This window comes from Phyllopteryx taeniolatus, chromosome 9, assembly GCF_024500385.1.
Source record: "Phyllopteryx taeniolatus isolate TA_2022b chromosome 9, UOR_Ptae_1.2, whole genome shotgun sequence".
In the NCBI taxonomy this organism is placed as follows: domain Eukaryota; kingdom Metazoa; phylum Chordata; class Actinopteri; order Syngnathiformes; family Syngnathidae; genus Phyllopteryx; species Phyllopteryx taeniolatus.
This window is the reverse complement of record NC_084510.1, coordinates 12,572,469-12,597,696: the sequence shown is the minus strand read 5'-3', so window position 1 is coordinate 12,597,696 and position 25,228 is coordinate 12,572,469. Positions and strand designations below refer to the sequence as shown.

Sequence of the window (25,228 nt, the reverse complement as noted above, 5' to 3'; positions counted from 1 at the left end):
ACAACAACAGGTGCAATTCTTTAAAGAAAACATGAAGGGCCAGGTGAAACACATTTTGTTTTATTTTAATGGGATTCAAATTCAACGGTCAAGCATTTCAGGAAAGCGTTATCATTAAACAAAACATAACCATTAAGAAATTAATGATGGTTGTTGTTCAGTCATCAGTCATATTTAAAAAAACAATATTTCACAAATTCTGCCAGGGTATGTAAACTTATGACCACAACTGTACATATTATGCAGTCACATGTACCCCTGTCATATTGGAATGAAAGTGTAGGCTACACCTTTTTCATAGCCTCTAGGTGGCGCTGGCATAGTAGAATGAAAGCGTACACCTTTTTCAAAACCTCTAGGTTACGGTGGCATATTGAAATGAATGTGTACTGCTTTTTCATAACCTCTAGATGGCGGCATACATTTATAAAATGAGAAAGTTTTTTTCATTTTTCCCTATACCTATGTATAATGCACACAATTGATTTCTGACATTTTTTGGGGGAAAAAAATCTGCATTATACACGAGAAATTACGGTAACTCTAAACTACGTTGACATAAGGTCTTCTTGTGTAGACTAATATAAAGGAAACTAGTAACTAAGGGAGGCGGACTGTGCCACAGCAGAAGGAAGGCGAATCAAACTAAGGCAAGCGGAATCTATTAAGCACCATGCTGAGAGTGTAAAACAAAAACAAAACCTACCTACACAAGGTGGAGGAACAAAATACAAAAAACCCTAATCTAACCTACACAAGGTAGAAAACAAAACAATGAGAATCACAGCAGTACTTTCTAAAACTTACAAAAAGTACCGGTACACTGACAAGCAAGAGATGACAACAAAAATGTTAGGTCAATGGTGACAAGCGATCTGAGTCAATAATCAGGCACCTTCCGCTGTGACAGAGTTTAAATACCATATGGCAACAATTGCCAATAGGTGCAAGCGAGAAACTACGCCAATAAGCGTTTTCAAAGGTGACTGTGAACACACACAAAAAGAAGTGAGCAGGAGGCAGGAAAACAGGAACATAACAATTAGACACTGGCACAGCTGTCATGTATGTATTGATGTCGTGTTACTGTGTGAAAGTGAACACTGCTATGCCAGTATTGCAAGGAAAAGCACCGGTTTACAAATGGGAGCTGCTGCTGCTGTGCTGTACCCCATTTTGTTCCCTTGATACAATCATACAGAACAGCATCAATGAAATAAGGCAAGAAAATGCTAACTTTTACAGTCAGCGTAAAAGCGGCTTTGGTTCTAGTTACTGTTGTCTTTTGGAAAGTCACTTAGAATACATAGAATAACATATTCTAGTTATGATTGGATAAAGTACATGGCCTTTTCCAGATAATTTCTATCAGTGTTTTTAGAAAACATCCATCTGGTGTGTCAGGTTTGTGAACCCCCAGACAGGGATTAGTGAGTAGGAATGCATGACTCAGGGGGCACTCATGGTGTAGGACACGTCTGACAGCGTGGGTTCAGCTGCTATTCAGTGACAGAATGAGTGAGTATGAATGGTTGTCTGTCTATGTTATGTGCCCTGTGATTGATTGGTGATCAGCCCAGGGTGTAGGCTGCCTTTCCTTTCTGAAGTCATTTGGGGTAGGTTCCAGCCTCCTGAACAGGATAAACGGTTGTAGAAAATGGATCGATGGTGACTTGGTAGGCCAGCTCGCATTAAAATAGAATTCTTGGTTTGAGTCTCAGCTCTGTCTTGAAGGAGAGAGGACATTGTGATATGGATTCTTGTGTCATCATCTCAACATTATGTGTTTTTTTGTGTCCTAAATATAGACCCAAATCATCACTAATTGCATTGTTTTCTCTGAAGACATGCTCTGCTGTGCTGAAATTGTTTTGTCAGCCCTCTGCACTGCATTGTGCTTGTTCGCCATAACAACACCTCCTGTGCTGTAGCAGGATCCTGATGCAATTGCATCCAAACGGTTCCCCTCTCTTTTGCGCTTGATATCACTGCTGACACCCACTAACTCAAACTCAGCCCCGCCTCCACCCCCATTCTCTCGCTCTGTTTGTCTCTCTCTCGTGCTCTCTGTCTCTGCTACCACAGAACTCCTCAAGCAGAGCTGCCTCATCTTTGATTGTGTTTGATGAACAGATGGAGAGGGGGGGAGGGCAAGAAACAAAAGTGGAAAGAGGCTGAAAGGCTAGTGAAGAGCACTGAACACAGTGGACAGTGAAACATAAGCAAAGCAGCATGTTCATTCAGAAGAGCCTGCTGGGTAAGTAAGCAACTGTTATATTGTTATGCATCTATGCAATTAAGTTGTATGATGAGATAAAGCGAGAAAGATGCATGATCCGTAGAAAAAAAAGAATGTGAATTGAATGGACCTTTGGGGGTATGTCTTTCCAATGTGTAATAATAGATCAAATGCTTTTCATGGGAATAGAATGGACAAGATGCTACGTCTTTTCTTATACAGAATAACCCTAATAAATTGAGATCAAACTTATCACTTTCCTATTAGCTACCTTGAGTTGTGTGCCTAATTACTGTTAACATGCTGAGTCACTTTCAAACGACAAACGATTATCTAGTATAATTAGCCTTGCTTGTTGATTTGTTTTTAATGTATCTTTAATGAACATTTACAACAAATTGCTCTGCTGGGAATCCATATAAAATAATGTCACTAGATTAGGAATAAAGTTCCCTATCAAATAATCAGTTTCACTTTCATTAAAATTTTGAGATTTTTCTTGTAAACTTCCCCATTGAATATAATGACTCACTGTTCAATGATAATTAGGCATATGGCTGAAGGAGGTAGCTACAAAGGTGCAGAATTTGGTGTAATTGGAGTCAGTTAAAAATTTCACTCCAATTTAAGACAGTCCCAATTTAAGTACTGCTATCTAAAGTGGTGACATCCCTACATAAGATGACAATAAAAAACACAGACTTGACTCAAAGTGGCAAGTGGTTGGGACCCAGAGATATTTACTCAGCTGTTGTTGCTATAACTAAAAATAAAATGTGACTTTGTTCTGCTTGCATCTGATTATAACTCCTGCCAAGACAGTGATGTGGAGGATATTGTGTGCAGTCACAAAGTGGCCTTGATCATCAGTACGAACGTTGTAAATGAAGTTTTGGTTCATTCATTTTAAACACACCCGCTCACGCAGTCTCTACAGAATATAAACGGTGTTTTTGCTATTTTGGTTGTAAAACTCAAACCGTAATTTAGTATGAGGCAGGGGCATTTCCTGTAGTTTTAAAATGCTTCTTAAACAAAATGCTAATTGAGGCTATTACATAATAATGCACTTTCTGTTTTTATTGCGTCTCTATTTGCCGTCCCCCTGTTGTTATTCAATTTGTTTCATTAGCTTCCTTAAATAGGATTACAGGTATGTTTCTATATGCAAGCCTAATTCCGATTGCTCACTTTTTTTCTCTCCTTTAGACACTGCCAATCATCCACTGCAGTGTTTTGACTGAGCCTATATGTGGAGTCAGTCATACAAGAAAATATTTTAAGTCTCATCTGAAGAGATGTAGTTGAGAGGTGATGTGACCCCTCCCAAATGCTGACATTCTTGCTGTTATCAACATAATCAACTGGAAGTAAAATGCACTGAGTGGAAGACCAGTAACTTTATGCTAATTTTGTTTATTATCCGATCAAATGTGGACAATTAACCCTGCAGATAAACACTCTCACTCGGCTGCTTTATGAAGACTGAAGACATTATGGATCCTACCTAAATTTTAAGCAGACACTGGACATTGAAGCCCTACTATGGAATCTGAAGCGAGCGTGCCATCACTGTCCACAGCAGCATTGGTGGCCATTGTGTGTAACACATTTGCTGCTATCTTCCTCCTCCTCCTGTGTCTTGTCCTCTATCGAGCTTGCAGGGTTCCTTCCACCCCAGACAGGCTGATGGTGCTTGCTGCCAGTGAAGGAGAAAGCAGACCTCTGAATGAGAAGTACCTCCTGACTTCCTGACTGCAGCGGGAGGAGTCATACGTAGCAATGAGAAATTGTGCGAGGAAGCACTGGAACTCACGAAAAGCAATAATTAGGCATGCCTTTTGGAATTCAACACGACCGTGTGATTTATCTAAAAGATACTGTAGCTATGAAGTGAAAGGTAAAAACACATAAACTGAGGAATATGATTGCTGTAGGTGGTTTCTAAATACATTCTGTCATTTCATCTCAGCATATTAATGACAACAGGGACTGAGCCTGTTTGTGTGCCATTGTCACTCATAAATCCCAGCAATTTGTTTGCCAGAAGTCCTTACCAGGGCTGTTACATAACGCTTGACGAGGCTATATCGGTGTCCTCTTCAATATACTGTTCAACATACATAAATGAGTACGCCCCCTGTAAAAAGTAAGCTTTTATTAATTTCTTAGCAAATACAAGAACAATAATTGTTAGTAGCTTATTTAAATGGTGTGTACGATTTATTTTTTTGAAAACTGCAATATTAAATTTATTAGTCTAAATTTTTTTGTGCACACTGTCAAATCACATTTGTAATCAAAGAGTATTTTTTGTATAGCATGACATGAAATATTTAGATTCTGAGAGGAAACAAGAAATCTGTTGGTGTGCATTCATTTATGCTGAGCCCTCTATTCCTTACTCTGACATCCGCTTCTACTGTGCATGGCGTCCCACTGAGTCTGAGCTGAATTAGATGACATGTAGAGGGAATTTGCATAGGCTTCCTGTAATGGACACGCCAGTAAAGATGACACCCAGCACCCCCAGTCTTGTGCTGTTCCGCATACCTGCCTCGGCTGCCCCCGCTGAGTCAGTCTTAGGAATTTAACTTCGCACACGGACGCTAAATGAATTACCAGCCAGTCCCAAGTAGTTCATCAAAGCGGAGACACAGACAACTGGTTTCTCACCCGGACGCTAAATTAATTAACTTCCACCCCAGCAAGCCTGAAGAGTCTCACCAACAAAGACTTCTTTTTCCCGCTGTTTTCAGTAACATTTGTTCCTTCTGTCTGGGACAATGGATGGAGCACTAGCGACACCCACAGTTAGTGGAAAGCTACTGCAACCCCGGATCAACTAATTACAATCTTCACTGGACTTGAATGTGATATAATATTTTAAGAACTTTGCATGAAGGCCACCAGTGTTACCATTACAATAGCGCCACTAGTGATTGTATTTCTGCAAATTTGAATGTCTGTTGTCAAATCTGTTTGACAACTGAGCCGGATGAAATGTTTCACCCCACACAACACAAATGCCACATTGCAAATATTACAGCGTTCTCAATGACCACATACCATTGAAACATTCACTACAGGGATTAAAAAGGATGTGCGTATGACAATGGAAAGCTGGAACATGGTCTCGTTATCTGAAATCCAACAATTAATGTTATTTTATTCCACTGGTTATGAACCACAAATTATCGTAAATGAAATTGGAGAAGGCGTTCGACCGTGTCCCTCGGGTGGTCATGTGGGGGGTGCTTTGGGAATATGGGGTACTGAACCCCCTGATATGGGCTATTCGGTCCCTGTACAACCGGAGTCAGAGTTTGCTCCGCATATCCGGCAGTAAGTCGGACTCGTTCCCGGTGAGGGTTGGACTCCGCCAAGGCTGCCCTTTGTCACAGATTCTGATCATAACTTTTATGGACAGAATTTCAAGGCGCAGCAGCCCCAATTGTCAATACACGCTAATTCTACCCTCATATCACAAGTCAGGCTCCTTTGCCAATGTTTGTCTGGTCTGTCTTTTGTGTTTTCTTTCCTGCATTGTTTCCCTAGTAGATGACCATGTTAGAGCTCATTACATTTTCTATAAAAATTCACTACCTGTATCATTTGTGTGTGTTTGTGTTTCGACAAAAGACCTCTGGTTATGGAGAACTCTTATCTAATTCATGTAGCAACCTTCAAATTACGAGACTGAAAAAAGGTTTGTCGTCACTTTGTCCTGAAGTTTTATACATCTAAAAAGTGACGCGGTGCCCCTTTACGAGACAAAATAGCTTGATTAATAATGCTGAAATTTAGAATTAGGCTAAACCGGAAGTAACGCAAGTGTCGCTGCCGGCTTATTCTTTTCTCCTAAATTAATTACGTTTTTATTTAACCCATATACGCTACACTTGCTAATGTCCCAGTTGTAGGCTTAACTTTTGATGCGTGACTCAATCAATCAAGGGTTGACTCCCTGACTCCTCACCGAAGAATTTTTTCCATTTTTCCAAGACATCGACACTTTTCTGTTCCAACATGACTGTGCCCAAATGCACAAAGCAATGTGCAATGAGTGTGGTGTAGCAGAATTTGAGAGCTCCGACCTCAACCACCGGAAAGACTTTTAGGATGAACTGCAGCAGAGAGCCCGGTCCTCTCTCTTACTCTCTGTTCTTCTGGATGAATGGTCAAATAGCGCACAGACTTTCAATTCCTTTTACTAGCAGTAGGTGTAATGACCAAATGTCCCAAATACATTTGTCCTTATAGTGTACAATGAACAGAACAGTAAACACATTGGGAAAGTAGGTTTCACGGTGTTAAAGCAATATGGACGTACAGCCCTCTCCAACAAAACCTGAGGAGCTGAACTAACGAATCGCAGTTAATGGATAGAGTGCTACATGTGTCAGCAGCCAGGTTTTGGGGGGCACTGTGTGGTACGTCACTGAACAAGAGCATCACAACCAACCAGCAGCATCATTACTCAATGCAAAGTGCTGCCTGTACTGAAGATGGAAGTCAAAAGACTCTTGGTTCATCCCTGGAATGCTGCCCAGGACTGCACGTGCAAGTCAATTAACATAATTCGTCTACTTGAGGTCTGAAGATTTTTAATCTATCAGGGTAATTTGTTTTGGTGGTCACTTAGAAGAATGCCCTCCCACACAACCGCTTAATCAACTTGTACAATACATACGGAATTGCCTCAGTTAATCACTGCAGAAGTGCACTGCCGTCCTAATGTTGCCTGTTTCATGTAAGGAGTACTACTGTATACAAATAAACGCATTTCATAATTTATTGTGTGTGATGTCTTTGATAATAAAAAAAACAAAAAAAACAATGTATCACATTTTATCTACTTATTCAGTAGAGCCCTTTACCTCTGCCAGGCTTGAAATGTATTTGGGTTTGCATGTCCGTCCAGGCACGGTGGATGCACGTCTGCCTCACAGTTCTGAGGACCTGGGTTATAATCCGGCATCGCCTTTGTGGAATTTGCGTGTTCTCCCTATGCCCGTGTGGGTTTTCTCCGGGTACTCCGGTTTCCTCCCACATCCCAAAAACATGCATTGATTGGAGACTCTAAATTGCCTGTAGGCATGACTGTGAGTGCGAATGGTTGTTGGTTTCTATGTGCCCTGCGATTGGCTGGCAACCAGTTCAGGGTGTACCCCGCCTCCTGCCCGATGACAGCTGGGATAGGCTCCAGCACGCCCGCGACCCTAGTGAGGAGAAGCGGCTCAGAAAATGGATGGATGGATTATCCTACGGTTTTATTTCTCTTCCTTCATCCATATGTTAGAAAACCACAATTTGGTTCTCCAAGAATGCCAATTTTTTTATTATGTGGTGGAGGAAAAGAAAAACCTCTAATATACAGTAACTGAAGAATGTTGTAAAAAAAAAGTAGTCTGCCTTTCTTTCCCACTCAACAAAGATAAACTCCAGCTCTCCTTATGGCCCTAACGAGAACAAGTGGAATAGAAAATGGATAGATGGAAAACTGAAAAATACTAAACAAAGCATACTACAGTATTTGTGTGTTTGTCCACCCTTTATTATTATTATTTTAAGTTGTCAGGGTACTTCCGGGTCGATGGAGAACGACATAAAGAGAAAACCGGCTCGACTCCACCATTTGAATTCTGAGTTGGGAGAATTTTATTCAAATGGAAAAATGATAGTACAGAACATACAATACATGACATAAATGAAAGAACCACAGAGGACTATATTTATATTTGTTTTTGGTTAGTTGGGAGGCTACTTCCATGTTCATGGAGAATTGGGTTGATATTATGAATAGATTGACAGGACTCTATCAATTACATTGGGCTGGGGGAACAGTTCCATTGTGACTGAATTGCAAAATAAGTTCCATACCCACATTTTTATATGGTCATGTAGCAAAACAGAACAGGTTCTTTCTTGGCACACGTGTCAGCCTTCCATGCAGTTTATGAGAATTTGATTATATACGGTACATGCAGTAAAAAGAATAATAGCATAATTATAACAAACGAACCAACAAACAGCAATTCAATCGATGGTTAAATAAATTTGTCGAAATGATTCAAAATGTGAGAAGCTGGCATACTACTAAACCCTAACCCTAACCCTCTTCTTCATACTTCACTTTCCAGCTTCATTAAAATTTACAGAGAGACATGCAAACAATTGCTTGCAAAACAAATTAACATCCAAGGCAGAAGTGGTCATTATTCCTGTTTTGATACACTCACTGAATGAACATGATGGAAACTCTATGAGGAAACCATGATGGCTACGTTACACTGCTTTGCTCTGAATCGCACTGTAGACTGAGAAGCTTCTCCATCTTGGCTATTTCCACGGCAGGACCTTCAGGCAGCTCTTGACCCTTCTTGCCCTGCACACACACACACACACACACACACACACATGCACGCGCGCACACATGCATGATTTACTTGACCTTTGCTGAGTAAACACACAAAGAGATGTCTTACCCACTGAAGCTGGCTCCATTTAATACATTGAGAACAACAACAACCTGCATTGGCTCCGGCCATTTTTTTCCCCCGTCTCCCTGTATCTATTGTATAGGGTTTATGCCAAGACTGGTGAAACCCATGACAAATGCAATATGCTAGTTTTTTTTTTTTTTTTGAAAGTGGTGATCAATCACCGCCCTTTCTGAAGCTCAAAACCTAAACAATAATAAAACAGAACACTTGTATTTTTTTACATTAAGCTAAAACCAATCTCATCATAATTAATCCACAATACAAGGGCAAAAAGGTAAGACAGACAAAAAAAAATATTAGCATATTCCTTCCATTGCTAATACATTGTTACAGCAAACTCCCCACAGTCAACCTTATCAAAACAGCTTTGTAAAATATTGATAATTATTGATTTGTCTTGTTTGGCTTCATCAACACAGTTATGTACACATGTACTGTATATTTATTCCAATATTCTGCTAATATCTGTTTTTGCTCCTTTATTATTCTTATTCTCATTATTCCCAACAAACACCCTTCACAACATGACAATATCCTGCACACTTCAACTACAACATTGGCTGCAGTGACTGCAGCCCTTCAGCTCAGATCAATATAGCAGATAATTAGATTATAAAAGACACTTTGCAAACTTCATTAAATTTTCATTTTCATTTTCATTCATTGCATTGCCTTGTAAAACTCAAATAATAGTCTCTGAATTACATACCCTCTGTATTGGACATTTTACGTGACACCCTAAAATGTGTTTTATGTGCAGCACATATTTACAAGGTTGTTTTACCATTTTATGTTTGTGCTAATTTTTGAGGGTCTCTCTGTCAATGTTAGTAGCATATTGTTGATAATATTTGCAATGGGCGCTTGTGTCTGATGGCTATTTGCCACTTTGAGGTCTAACAGCACTGTCAGTGGTGGTGAACTTTGTAATTATGTCCCAAACGTATTCTCAAGGACTACAGTATATGTTGCCAATGATGCGCCACCGGGCCTGTGTGTGTGTGTGTGTGTGTGTGTGTGTGTGCACGTGTGTGCGCGCATGTGTGCGTGCATGTTTATGCTGTATTCAGTGCTTGAGATCATTTTATGTGTATGGCCCACAATGCATTGTAAAATGTATAATACATTACGATCATTATAATTTTACCTATTTTAGTTGCACCACCAATAAGAAACGCTGCAACTTCCTCCTTAATTAAGGCCTTTATGGCTAATAAAAACAGCAAATTAAATTGGATTTATTTGTAGTGTTCAAATAGTGCAGGGGTGGCCAACCAGTCAGAGATCAAGAGCCACATTTTTTACTGTGTTACTGCAAAGAGTCACATCATTTGGTTTCACAAATGCAGCCATCATTGTTCGTTTCAAATCTATTCCACGAGTCCCGTCTTTTAATGGCACAATATCAAGAAGTTCTTCTTTTATCAAACAATCATTTGACACAGTCCGTGTAAATATTGCCAATTGAGGTTTGTCTTGTATGTCACAACTAAAATACTCACATGATTGGAGTTCAGAGTGTGATTCAATACCTGTGCTAATGTCCGATATTTTCTATTCAACAGTGTTGCGGGACAGTTGAAGGTCTGATACCATTCGTTTAAGTTTCTTGTTTTCAGGACACAAGATTTGAGCGACGTAACCGAGGCATTTTCTAAAATAAATTCCCCTTCATTGAATGGCTTTTGGGCCCTTGCAATGTTCCAAGCCAGTTGATATGATGCAAGCGTTACAGTCTCTGGATGCTTCATTATTTTTTTGAAAAACTACATCTGCTTTTCTGTCTGATTTTTCAGTGACCAACTTGTGACTGCGAAGTTCAGTCCCTTCCGGAAATTCCAGGTCGATGTTAGTGTGGAGTGAGCGGAAGTGTCGCTGAAAATTTGAAGCTTTGAAATGCGATAAAGACACCTGACACAAAAGGCAGAGTGGCTTGCCATTGCGCTCAACAAAAAAAATATGAGCTCTTCCACTCTGGTAAAAACGTCCTGTGTTCATCCACATATTTTTGTTTAACTGTGTATTTTTTCCCTGCCATTTTGGGAGCGAATTTGGGAAATATTTTTTTCGAAAGATTGCGATCCGACTGGGAAACCTCGGGCTATTTTCATTCAATGCGCATGCCAGTTTTGTGAAAATACCATAATGAGCTCAAGCAAAGCGCGTACGCAAATACCGAAATGAACTCAAGAAAAGCGCGCACGCAAATACCGTAATGAACTCAAGGAAAGCGCGCACGCACATTGAAAAACCTAAACTTCGATATGCTTTCATGCCTTCATAAGCGCTGCATTGAAAACGGGCAAAGAGCCGCATGCGGCTCGAAAGCCGCGGATTCGCCACCCCTGAAATAGTGTATTTAAGTCTACTTTGGATTCTAATGGGTTTAAGTGATTTACAAATTCTGAGATTAAGCTATTCTGAGATGTCTTGTTATTGTAGGCCTACGGAGAACATTTGCTTAAAAAAATTATACCAATATAAACTTTAACCCAATACTTAAAATATTTGACATACTATATGTAAGTTGTAAATACTTAAAGTTATGAAAGTCTTAACAATGTTTATTAAATTCAATACATTTAAGGTCATAACCGTTGAGAAGCAGGTATACTAAAACCAATAAATTGCTGGAAAACTATTCTAATGTGTTAAAAAGACAAGTTAGATCATTTTGCCTCTGGCTCTGGTGCTACCTAATGACAAGCTAATCTAATTGGAGCACTCAGGGTACACATTGCTAATTGTTGACTGGTCTGAATTAAGACAAAAGAAAAGAGGGACACAATCGTTCGGTGATGCTGATAGTGAGTAGAGGAGTAGCTGTTCTGAAGTCAAATTAGCCATACGTCATAAATACAGAACAAGTGAGTAATGTAATGTGTTCATTGCGTGGGACATTGATAAGAACAGAATGCAAAGCACTGCTGCTTCCAGGAGGTGATAAGGATTCTTACCTTCGGTTTCTTGCGGAGGTTAGGGGACAGTTTCAGGCTGATAACAGAGCCTCTGTCATCTCCCACGATGATGATGGGATGGACAGGATTAAATTCAATATGAGTCAGTTTGGCCTTATTTTTTGCCACCACTGGCTGCTGGCAGATAGCCTGATATTTGTTGATGCTCAGGTCAAAAACATGTACCTGGAAAAGATGTCAGAACACTTAATAAGCTGAGCAGATAACGTATCTATCATACACTCACTGACCACAACATTAAGTACATTTGCACAATCAGATTTTTGAGATTTGCAGAAGATTGACCATGGTGGCGCGTAAGGAAGCAGTGCCCTCTCAAGAGACGATCAGAGCCAATTGTGCATGTTTTTGTGAAGCCTGTCCCAGATATTTATACTGTAGGAATATACTGTGTCTTATAAAGTATATATAACAAATGACACTCATCAGAAATCATCATTGTGAAATGTCGACCCTTCTACCTGCCAAGGGAATTCTCGATTGTTTTTGTTGTGGCTGTGCTAAGGCTAACGATGCATGACGCTATCAGCGAGTTACTGACGGTGACCCTGTGGTGGCAGGAGGACTTTAATCAGAGCAGCCATGAAAAAAAATATATATAAAAAAAAAAAAACATTCCAAAGCGAAAGAGCACAAAAATGGCAAATATTTTCCATTGTTTACCATTTCTACTCCTCTTTGTTAGAGTCACTGTGACCCACTGCTATCATGTCACACTATTTACGGAGCTGATTCAGTATCACCATCCCGACAACACACCCTGTGATGGAAACACAAACCACTTAGAAACCATGATGCGCTGAACCGTACTGTACTGTTTGTGAGAAACACAGTTCAAGCGTAGCTGAACTGGATGACACCACATAGGTAATATATGGTGTCATCCACATTACAGCCCACTCCTTCAAGCCAGCAGATGACTGACTGCCTGGTCACTAGTGTCCACACTTACTGTGCGTACTGGCTGCACACGAAGTGTCACAGTCATCACTTGTAAATACTGATCTGCGTGACTTTCTGCAGCCTGTGCTTCATTGGCCGTGAACTACAGTGAGTTTATCTATTACGGTCTTGAACAATTGTTCAAATGTCAGTAATTAATATATTGCAGTAATTTGCTCATGTATTTACCAACTTTGTAATTTGCATTATAACTACAAGACAAATATGTTTTTATACAATGTGCAGATAGTTGTAAGAGACAATAGCAGATAAAATTTCACTCATTAGATTTTTTCTTTGTTTTGACCTAAGGATGATACATGATATGTACATGATTTACACCATGCACCCACAAATATACGAACTGAAACCGGCTGTTGTCGCTATTTACGTGTTGCTAAATAAGACAAAAAAAAAAACATAGTTAACTTTGGAAGTGGAAGATATGTGACTCGAAGGTTAAAAGTCGACAGAGCAAATATGATTTTTTGGGCTGAATGATTTCACTTGGGCGCGCTGATATTTCATCTTGACATGACAATTCCACAACAGTCAGGTATCTCAGGCCACCAGGCATGTTGTTATCCTCACAAACATATGATATGATTACAGACAGCAGCAGTCTAAATGAGTCAAACTGATGTCACAGAAAATGACAAATATCATGCATGAACATGGCAATATTATGTACTGTAACTAAGTGTAAATGATGGAATTTGGACTTAATAAGAGATTATTGCATTAAAATCTTCACAACTGCCATGGGGACTATTGTGCGTCATGTTAGTTCCATACAACTTGGATTCACAGATGACATTTACAGATCTAATCACTGGCTTAGAGTTTGAGAATAAATAAATCAGTGATATCAGTGTTAATGACTTTGAGCCACTACAGTTTAATACTCTCATCTTTTGTACTATTTTCATTGTGCAAGGTATTTATTTTTGGGAAATGAATGACTGTCACGTTTCAAATGAGTTCTTAAGAGCCGATCAGACTTTTTGCTCTCATTTTATGTGTCACATTACACTAGAGACTCAAATGCTTGTTTCCTTTTTTCCTTGACTGCTTTCTTAAATGGTGGACATTATCATTGTGACAAAAAGAAGCAGTCCAAGGTGTGTGGGCAGACTAATTAGTACTTGCTGATCAATGACCCAGTGGGGAGTACAAGAACTGTCCCAATGAGAAAAATGCATCATTAAGCTGTAGGGTGGGGTGCAATACCAAATGTGACTCGAAGGAAATAAAGTTTGTCATGGGGAAAAAGTTGAAAATTGCTGTTTGATGTTTTATTTCAGGCACGGTGGATAATTGACGACTCAAAATTGCCTGTAGGTGTGAGTGTGAGTGCGAATGGTTGTTTGTTTGTATGTGCCCTGCGATTGGCTGGCAACCAGTTCAGGGTGTACCCCGCCTCCTGCCCGATGATAGCTGGGATAGGCTCCAGCACGCCTGCGACCCTTGTGAGGAGAAGCGGCTCAGAAAATGGATGGATGTTTTATTTCCCATATAGTCATGTTTTTAAATGATGTGACCACACCTGTTTTGCAAGTAAGCAGGATTACACATAAACAACGTAGTATTGCGAGGCCAAAGGAGCACCCATTCAAATTTGGTACGAAGCTGGAGACAAAATAGTTTCCACTCACATTAACATTGCACGGTAGATCATTTTGATTTTTTTGATTAGACAGACAGGATACAACACTGGCACACTTTATATACAAGGGCATTTTGAACAGATTACCCACTTACATTTGTTCTAAGCTTGTTCCTGTACAACGTACCAACAATCTTAGATCCAGTGATTGTCTGCAGTTAAAGCTACCTTCAGTGCAGACTGAGGTTGGAAAGAGGAGTCGGTTTTACTATGGTCCATGATCCTGCAATGACCTCCAAACTAAACTCAATCTTCACACCTTCGTCTCTCTGGCCAGTTTCAAACTAAAGATAGCAGAAACCATTTACTGCTATTGCCATATTGTGTAATTTTTAGAATTTTACACAGTTCTGATGACCTATTGGTTTTTATGTGTTGTTTATAATGTATGTGTTTGTACTCATTTGTTGCGTGGATAGGTGTTATGATGGTATCTAATTTTGTTGTACCGTATGTTATTGACTTGGATTAGATGTTTAACTTGCTGCCTTCTTGGCCAAGGTACCATTGCAAAAAAGATGTTCTGTCTCAACTGGTCTTTTACCTGGTTAAATAAAGGCTAAATAAAATAAAATAAAAAAGATGAAGTACAGTTCACACACTTTAGGACACACTTTATTGTGCTATTGAATGAGAGGGTGTCTCCAAATCTATTGGTGTGCCAAATAACCTGTCTGTCTGCCCAAAGTAAAAAATTTTTACAAAACAGCAGCACTCTGTTGTGCAAAAGTGGATTATAGTTACAATGGTGACGACAACTTGGTCACGTCAAACTATGACTATGAAGCAAAGTAGACCTGCCACAAAGATCACCATTTTGTGACAAACAATAATCTATTAACATACATTGTTTCAGATAATAGTTTGAATGAGTTGATTATTGTCTGCTTGGTCCCCCCCCCCTGCTTGAAAGGTATGGTGGAAAAATGCTATTCCAAGTGATTGGGCCAGTAAATGTCATCATTTTACAATAAATGCATTATAATACATGTGGTCATATGTACAATGCTTCAATAAAAAGGTTTTGAAAAATAATTTGCAAATAGTAATATTAATCACAAATTGTTACTTTAAAATTATTCTTACCAATCCTTCTGTGGTGACAGCAGCAAAGACAGTGGAGGAATACGGTGCCCAGGCCACATCACCAACTGGAGCATTGAGCTCAAATGTGAACATGGGAGTGCTGGAAAACAACAACAACAACAACATATTAGACAAGCAATGTCAACATAATCTGTCTTCCTTTTTAAATGTTTGAATCAACATTGAGTAGAAGTGAGCTCTCTTCAATCAGAATACTTCTATTGATCCCAGGATGGAATTTGTTAATTCAATTTTAAATTATTTTAAATAACATCACCAACTTTGTTTTTAAAATTGTACAGTTTGTAGGGTGTTAAGGACAGGTAAATGGAAAAAGTGCTAGCTGGAGACAGGTAAAACCAGGGATGAAGCAGTGATGTTAGGGAAGTTTGGGGGAGTGGGAGGCAACAAATATGCTATGAAAATCATATGTGGAGAATATGAGGACAAGGCGGGTAAATTACTGTTCAAACTGTTATGCAAAGGTCAGAATAGTTGGAACAATCCAAAACATATTTGTAGGAAGTAGTATTAGTAATAATAATGATCATATGAATAAAGTAAACATCTTAATGTTTCTATAATAAGTTGCATCTTATATTGAAGAACTCAAGGTATTGAAACTCACTCACTAAGTTTTTGAACTCCTTGGTAACTGTAACTTAAGCATAAAAGTTTTAAAAGTAAAGTGCCAGCAGAATAAAAAAGAAATGTTGGCATTATCCCAGTGACAAGGCACCATACCCTTTCAGCCAGGTCCATTGATTTTACACTGCTTCTCCCCCCGCCCTCCAAAGATGATTCTATATTGCAACACTAAAGAAAGAGAATTTCAAAACCTATTACCAACAGCAAATTCTCAAAAATCCAGTTGGATTTTGTTTTTAAACAATGCACTGCAATTGGTACAAAACAAGTGGATTGCTGAATAGTTTACTATCAAAGACAGTCATTGTGTTCAAAATAAAACGTTCGTTGCTGCTTTTATTTATTTAATTATTTATTATTAAGTCTTTAATCCATTATTTGTCTTACTTGACAGTATGGTCCCAGATCTTGACGGTCCAGTCCGAGCTGCATGAGATGAAAACCTTTGGGTGGTAAGGATTCCACTTTACTGCATCCACTGCCATATTGTGGGCAGCGTATGTCTCCAGGAACTGGCTTGAGTAATTCTTGGAGCACTAGGGAATGGCAACAAAATTAGCTGGGAACCAAAGGTGATCGTGTATTTCAAATTCTCTTTGGAGATTGTCTAAACATCTAAAGTGGTAAATAGAATAGAATAGAAAATAATAATCTTCCTTATTAGTCCGCAATGAGGAAAAAGAATGACAACAGCAGTGTACATACTATGTGGCAACTGTACATGAACAAATATATACCATATCACACTCATTTTTGTCGTGGGCCACATTGTTGTTATGGGTTCCCTTAGAGGGCCGTTATGACTGTGGAACCATTAATATGTATAATCGCCTCATCATATCAGTACATATACAGTGGAACGTCGATTTTGTTATGCCATAGTTTTTGTAGTTTTGGTCATTTTCCTTCGCTGAAATTTTGTCCCAGTTTTTGTACATCAGCTTGGTTTCCGTACACTTGAAAATGGTCCAAACACAAAATGCATCCGCCTGCCCGCGTCACTCCTCACTTTAATATCTTAAAATACGTTATTAAAAGTGAAGACAATTTTAAATTTCGCTCCAGAAGAACATGAAATAGGTGCACATGATTTGCTTACGCGGGCCACATGAATTGATATGGCATACTGGATCTGGCCTCCGGGCCCTGAGTTGGACACATGCTATACAGTATACTGTATACAAAAGTGAATATGAACATCCATCCATCCATTTTCTGTTCCGCTTATCCTCACTAGGGTCGAGGGCATGCTGGAGCCTATCCCAGCCAATCGCAGGGCACATGTAAACAAACAACCATTCGCACTCGCATTCACACCTACAGGCAATTTAGAGTCTTCAATCAACTTACCACACGTTTTTTTCGGGATGTGGAAACCAGAATACCCGGAGAAAACCCACGCAGGCATGGGGAGAACATGCAAACTCCACACAGGCGGGGCCGGGTTTTGAATTCAAAACTGTGAGGCAGATGTGCTAACCAGTCGACCATATATATATATCCCGGCCCTGCCTGTGTGGAGTTTGCATGTTCTCGCCGTGCCTATATGTATCAAGAAATAGTGTATATAAGCAGTTGAGAATGAGAGAAACCGTCTGTACTATCATCAGTGGCCTGATAACTATATATCCATTTTCTATAGCACTTTTCCTCATTAGGTTCACAGCTGACTGGGCAAGAGGCGGGTACACCCTGGAATGGTCGCCAGCAAATGGCAGGGCACATACATAGATATAAGTCTACACATCCTTGTTCAAATTCAATTTTTGTGATATTAAGAAAAAGACCAAGATAAATCATTTCAAAACTATTTCCACCATTAATGTGATTGATCAAATGTAAATCTCAATTGCAAAAAAAGAAGAAATCTTTTATAGAGAAGAAATAAAAATAACATGAGATAATGTGGTTGCACAAGCATGCACACCCTCTTATTACCAGGGATGTGGCTGTGTTCAGAATTGAAAGTGTGATCTACACTCCAAAAATGGATATTTAAGGGATCCAAATGCTTGAAATGCTCTGAAATGAATTTCTCTCACCTGAAGATTAAGAAGATACTGCAGACAAAAGATAGATGAAAACCAAACTGTAACATTTTAATTTAATTAATTTTGAAGGGAATAATGAAATCATATGTGTTTGAAGTTTTGAAAAAGTCTAAGTTTAAGAATTGTACAGTTTGGATTGAACGTCTGATTGCAGTGACAAATAAAGTGCATACTCTCAGACTAAATCAATTTTGTGGCTTGTGAGTACAGCCGCTGTATTTCAAGTCACTGGCAGTTCACTGACAACCAAATTTTGGAGGGTGGAATGAATTTCAACATACCTTGTGTATTTTCCCCACTTCAGTGCCAACAACGAAGAGAGAGTCAGTCTTTTTGTGGAAGTCAAAGGATGTACCTCCAACTGTAGACAACAGGTATTTAGACACTTAAATGAACAATTCACAAGGACAGACACCGGCCTGGCTAATGAAAGTCAAGCATTCTACGAGAAAAAAAGGTTCTATCTACAATTTCTAGTGCTATTGCATTAAGAAAGTAAAATCTCACCAGTGCGGCACTCCTGAATACCCTGTGGGCCATCCAACACAGAATCATCCCGTACGAGCCTGAGAGCATCCGAGAAGAATAGCTCATTCTGCAGACATGCAAATACATTGTGATGCACTTACACACAGTGCTAAACCAATTTATTAGATCATTTGACATAAAAACAAAAAGAGACCCTACAGTGTCATGAACAGCTTTAGCACAACCTAGATCAAGTTCAACAAGCGCTCGAATTTAAGGCAGTTTGACCAAGAAAGAGGGATTTCATCATTTCAAACTGAATTCATCTTCATTTAATTATTTAAACAATTTTGAACAGCACACTGGGCTTCACTGAGAAGCGAGCACGTAATCAAAAACGCCGTATTTTTCCTGTTCAGGAATGTAAATAACTATAATTTGACAATATCAGTCAAGAACTAATAATGTGCTTTTACCTTTTTATTGTTTTGGGGGTGGGGACATTAGATTTGATTTGAAAAGTCATGGATTGATAAAATAACTATATTTTAGTGTTTAAAAATATATTTCCGGCTACAGATATACTATGTACTGATTTAGAACCATTCCAGAAATAATGATTTTGTTAGTTACTAATGCTGTTAATTTAGGGGAGCAGAGGTGGTCTAATAAATTTGTTAGCACTGCATTGCACATGAGAATTTTAATTACTCTGTACATCTTTTAACATATATAGAAGGACAGCAATAAAAGATAAAAGAAAGATCATTGCAGTACTCAATAAAAGTTGTAGCGAGTAAAACACGTAAAAGGAAGAACTTTGTCTTCAGTTACCGAAGCCATTTTGTGTCCAATATTATTCAAATTGAATAATCCCTGTGAATATGACAACCTATTGAGTGTTGATGAGAAACCTTTGACTGTACTAGCTATACACAGCATATACTGTGCACAAAACAAACCTTAATGAGTGTCCAAGACACAACACGACCATCAGAGGACACAGAATAGAAATTGTGGTTGTTGTCCATGTCATCATTCTGCCATCGTACCTGATTGAAAAGTCGGAGTCAATTGAGATACTCATGACAGATAAATATAATATAATACAGTATATCAATCCATTTTCTATACCAGTAGTGCTTGTCCTTATTAGGGTCACAGGTGAGCTGCCGCCTAACCCAGCTCACACTGGGTGACAGGTTTGGGAAAACACTAAACTTTGTGCAATTACTGTATACACACACATATGGACAAAAAAAACCTTTGGACAATTAAGAGTATATATATATATATATATATCATATATTATATCATATCATAGCATATAATTCCATAGAATATCATATACTGTAAATATACTATCATATACAGTAATAAAATACCTCACCTGCCAGACAGGGTCAGTGTGCTTGCCAGTTTTAGCATTGCTCTTGTATTCAGGGTCCAGTCCCTTCTTCTTCAAGTTGTACACGCACACGCAGCCATCATAGAAACCGACAGCAACCAGGTAGGAATGTTGTTTATGAATGTCGAGGCTCAGGACGCCATAACTTGTAGGAAAGATGTACTCAGGGAAGGTAGAGTTCTTCAACGTGTAGAACAGAAGCATCCCTTGGCCTTGTTTGCTGAAGTCATCTGCCGGTAGAAAGGATAGAGGAATTGTTTATTCAGTCATGCTAATAAACATGCATTCTTCTCAGAAAGTCTGATGATTGATGTTTTTTCTGTTATTGACTTACAAGATCCCAAACCCACACCAAAAAGATCAGGATATTTCTCATTCCTGTGAAATTAGGTGCATTCATTATTCATCTTGTACTTTTCTAAATAGGTTGTGTTGCATTGGTCTTCAACGCTATACTTGATGTGTTGGTGGGTAAACCAACCAGCAGATTGCAGTGACACACATCATTTTGGCTTTGTAATACTGGAACTTCCACAAGGGAAGTAGAGTGCCCTCCTGATCCCTAAATTCATCTGCTGCATCCTCAAAGTATTTGAAATCTGAAAGGACATACGAGGAAAGAGAACATACTAGTGGAAGTGTGACAGATTGCAATATCAGTGGTCCTTTGAATCTCACATAATTAAAACAGCATTGGACAAAGAATACCTTGTGCTATGTCATTACATATATTCTGATTGACCATTCTTTCCAAGAGTGTGACTGCCGTGGCCATTTGGGTGATGTCATCACTCTGTAGGGATACAACTATAATTGAGTGACAGAAATAAAATGTGTCTGACAGAAAAATTGTGTTTCCTGCTGCAAAATGAAGCAAGAAGAAACATCCTACTCTATATTTGAGTGACAGATGTGTCTGGATGGAAAGAACAATTAATTTAGAATTATAATATAGTAATTTACAGGTAGTAAATGCATACTGTACAAGTCAATCAGGGACATTGCGTGTAAGGAGAGTTACCGGAGTCTCATTCAGTGTCTTCGTTTTGCTTTTGTCACTATCCTTCTTGGTTTGGAAGGCTCTCTGTTTCTCTTTTTTAATTTCTTGTTTCTGCAGCTCCTCCGTGTATGCATCATATATCTCCCACTGAAAAGACAAAAGAGGACTTGAGCATTTATAAACATTCCCAGCTATTGTAGCAGTATAGAAGTCAGAGAATCCCCTACCTGACTCGCGGTGGCAGAATAGTTGCAGCGTGGAGGAGGTACAGTCTGGCAACTTCTTTCCTAAAGGAAAACATAACTTCAAGTGTTTTCTTCTACTCAATGTGGAAGCGAGTGTGTGTTTTTTTAAATTCATTCCTACCCGCAGTGCATTATTGAGTGTTTGTGAGGCTCTTTCAATGAAGTTGAACTGGTTTGTACATTTTGGATCCTGATTGTTTGTTTTGGAGGCAAAACTGTCTGGTCTCTCGTCTTCGTTAGCATCCTCGTCCTCCTCACCTCCGTCACCAGATGCATCCTACATGGAAAAACAATAAAGTTTTTGTTTTTTGTTTTAGCTAAAATCACATTGTTGACTGTACAACCAAACCAGGAACTGTAAGGTTCCTAAAATTACTAGAACTGGGTGGTTATTTCGCAACAAAGATGACTGTTTATTGAAAGAAAAAAACCATAATTTACCAATGTTTCTCGTGTGTCCTCATCCAGTTCTGCTCCAGTATCAACTGTTGCTGTCTCTGAACACAATCAAAAATCAAATCATGATTGTTAAATATATTGTAGAAGTTATCATTTATTTGCTTAGCTTGCATTAGTATTATGGACGATTTTGAGAAAGGGAGATGTCTCGCCTTCAAGAAGATGAAGGCGAGACAACCTTTAGATGCAAGGTTGACTCTTTGTTTAATAAATGTCATGACATGTTGATAGTGACACTTGGTGGCACAAAGTATGAACTGCACTAGAATTCTGTCCATGGTCTACACGAACATACAGAACACTGCCTGCAGTTGTAATAACACAGAAATGGGGGATTGAACAAAAACCATAAATTTCAGTTAAAAAAAGTCACAGGTGTTATGCAGTACCTTCTGGGAGGTCTTCACTGGCTGCCAGCCTGCGAGCCTCATCAGAGTCCTGATGAATGAGAGAATCATCCAGGACAAAGTGGACAGCTAGCTGATCAACAACATTGGTCAGCTTGAAAGCGCCTTCCTGGAAAATACATCTCGAAGAATTACTAAGAATAATGATTCCAGTTCAAGGTCCTTAGATAGGCTGGAGGTGATTCATCTGATTGTTCCAATATTGCATAGCTAAGATTCATAGCATATCATAACAATCAGAGAAATATACCCCTCGCCGAGGGGGTGAAGACAAAGCAGACAAATGACAAAGCAGATCTCTTTCAAAGATTACTTCTTGCTTACTTCTCAGTTTATATGCCCACTGGTCCACTCACAAAACAAAACAGGCACAATCAGACTCAAACATTTCTCCCCTCAAAACCAACAACTGTTCTCAAGATGTATAGACTGTAAATAATACACAATTGGTTCCTTATATTGATGACTTATTTTGTTAATTCGTGTATTATCTTCTGCTGGGTATATTGTAGTTTTTTATTTTTTATTGGATCTATGTTTTTGTGTCTTTTACGCCTCAAGCGGCTTAATGGAGCATCAATTTGATTTTGTTGTATTTGCTATAATACAATGACAATGAAGGCATTGGGATTCTAATTTTGGTAAAGATCAATGTATGCAATGAATGTCTCTATCAAAACAAAGTTTTTGGAATGTCAAAGATGAAATGTTACATTGGTCAAAGAGTGCATTACAATTTTGTCATTAAGATGCTTGGTTATGCTTTTTCAAATTGCATTTTTTTGTCAGTATTATGGCATTAATTTTAGCACTGACTGCATGAAAAAAAATATTCGCTAGATATATTTCATATATTTACATTGTCACAGTGATACAGTGCTTACCTTGAAGCTGTATCGGACAATATTATGTGGGGCGTGTGGATTTTTTGCTGTCAGTATCCTGGTGACTTCCCCTTTCAGCTCCTATTATATTAATATAGAAATAAACAGATAGAACGTAGTACAACACTGAATAATTTATCGGGGTAACTCATGACGTTAAAATAATGATTAATTGTATTGCTGTGTTAGCTTTCTCTTACAGCATCAGTAAGCACCAGTTGATCTGCGGGTTTGGTGAGTTTGCCATGAGCCCTTTCTTCCCAGCCATAATCACCACTGTCGTCGTCCTCATCCTGCAATGTCGCTAGCAGTTGCAGGATATATATATTTCTTTCACAATTTCTTTTCAAATAAGAATGAGAATTAATATCAGAAACATGAATTATATATATTTTTTATGTGACTCACCTTTCTCTTATTGGTAGCTTTTTGTGACTTTGTACCAACTACCTTCTGAACAGTTGATTGTAACATAAAAAACAACAACAACAGGATTACAGGTGTTAAATTTGCACAGTATACAGAAATATTTCAATGTAATTGCAAACAATATGACTTAGTCTTGTGGCTCTTTGAATAAACTTACTATGTGATCTGTTTACCTTTTGCTCATTAACTTAATTCTATGTCAACTATGACGATCATTTTTACCTTTTTCCCAGGTGCTGCAACATTATTGTTTGGCATCGTCAAAGAGTCAACTTTTGAACAGAACTCCAGAGGAACTTTCCAACATATGAAGACAGGCTTGCCTGGCCTGTTGTATACCAGTTGCCGAGACAACCACCAGTTTCAATAGAGCTTCTTCGATTGTCCACGAGACAGCTTGCAAACAACTCTTGGTGTGCATTACTGCCACCCATGGATAATACCTCTCCTTGACCCACTTAAGTTATCCTCAAAATAAACATGGTTTAATCATGCATGCACCACAATGACCACATTTGAGCTAATTTATCACAGTAGTAAACACAACAAGCACACACTTCCACACACCACCAAAACCTATCAAAAGAGTTCACGTTTTACATCACTATACATGTGCCATTGTTAATTCATTTTGCTTTATTTAACGGGGCTACTTACAGTAAGTAAGTGACACCAGCATATGAGCCTTTAATCGTGTACCTGTCGTGGTTTGACAATTTCTGTGCAACTAAGCGTGACAGTGCTGCACAGAAATAAGTACACACCAACAGATGGGCTGCAAAACCTTGAGTTTCAGAATATTTTGGCATACTGTATTATAAAATACTCTCCTAAATGTATTTTTTTTCAACAAATTCATGTTACAATGTTGTAGAAATTAGTACACATTTATGAAAGTCTAGCAAACATTCCCCATACAAACAACTTATCTGATTAGATCTAGTGAAATGCTTCTCATCCTTTATCATTAACTGTTTTTTACACATCGCATTTTCCATTGACTTTCTGATACATTCTTTCCCAAATAGTGCAACTTTCTTATTCATTCTTTTCCCAAAAGTGGGAATAGAGAAACTTGTACTTTTGTCTGAATATTTGCTTTTCCAATGCATTTTTGTAATTGTCCTGATCCACAGTTATACAGAACTTCGCCCTTCATTCAGGTGAACTTTAGCTCAGTTTGAACATTATAGGACTTAACCTTATTGTGATTCTAACAGTTAGCCAGGCAGTTGCAGATTTGTATATACAGGGTGTAGTACAAGTCACTCTACACTTTCTCTGTTCTATTTCTTTTGAGGTCGTTTGGACAGATGTGAGGCCATCACCATTTGACAGCTTAGGTTTTGCCCATGGGTTGCAAATTGACAATGAAACAGGGTTTGTAAAATTACTGCCTGGCAAGAAGTTTTTCTGTACCCGACTGCAGTTCAACGGCAATTTGAGAAGCTTTATGGTAACCACACTGCTCCAACGTATAGTAGCTACAATTTACGTTTAAGGTTGCTGAGCATAATAATCTTTTGCTTCGAGCCTTTGAACAACCTGAAGCCGGTACACGTAAGGTTTTATCAGTCTTCGAAGCATCCCCTGTATTGAGCTTTTGTTGATGCTCAGTTTGAGTGCAGCCCTCTGGATAGACTTTTCCCTGGCTTTGTGCGGACGCCTGCTCTATGAGGTTGGTGTTTTATTACCAGTAGTGGTAGTAGCAAGCCTTCGGCTGTGTGGTTTGTCAGGAGCAAATCCTGTATTGAGAAACTTGCCATGGATAGAGACGTGTAAATAGTACTACGTGTTGGAGCAGTGCGATGG

At 38.8% G+C, this 25,228-nt stretch overlaps 1 protein-coding gene across 1 annotated transcript; it reads right to left on the bottom strand.

Moving 5' to 3' along the window:
* Window positions 1-7,888: 7,888 nt before the first annotated feature.
* dnai1.2 (dynein, axonemal, intermediate chain 1, paralog 2) lies at window positions 7,889-24,732 on the bottom strand. Its single transcript, XM_061786191.1, has 20 exons — window positions 23,639-24,732; window positions 23,396-23,440; window positions 23,188-23,280; window positions 22,988-23,068; window positions 22,086-22,212; window positions 21,679-21,734; window positions 21,359-21,514; window positions 21,220-21,279; window positions 21,014-21,139; window positions 20,701-20,785; window positions 20,474-20,591; window positions 20,327-20,370; window positions 19,975-20,222; window positions 19,547-19,636; window positions 18,624-18,711; window positions 18,398-18,477; window positions 16,453-16,601; window positions 15,418-15,517; window positions 11,703-11,888; window positions 7,889-8,627 (listed from the first exon to the last, which is right to left on the bottom strand). The coding sequence occupies exons 1-20, from the start codon at window positions 23,672-23,674 to the stop codon at window positions 8,523-8,525; spliced, it is 2,073 nt and encodes a 690-aa protein (XP_061642175.1). The 5' UTR covers window positions 23,675-24,732; the 3' UTR covers window positions 7,889-8,522.
* Window positions 24,733-25,228: the final 496 nt, after the last annotated feature.

What these genes read in the sequence shown, in the direction of transcription:
- dnai1.2 (XM_061786191.1), bottom strand. Translation starts at nt 23,674, where the DNA reads ATGCCAAACAATAATGTTGCAGCACCTGGGAAAAAG. An exon ending in TTGCAGCACCTGGGAAAAAG is followed by an intron (nt 23,441 to 23,638) that starts GTAAAAATGATC and finishes TCAACTGTTCAG; the next exon opens with AAGGTAGTTGGTACAAAGTC. An exon ending in TTGTCCGATACAGCTTCAAG is followed by an intron (nt 22,213 to 22,987) that starts GTAAGCACTGTA and finishes TGTATTTTCCAG; the next exon opens with GAAGGCGCTTTCAAGCTGAC.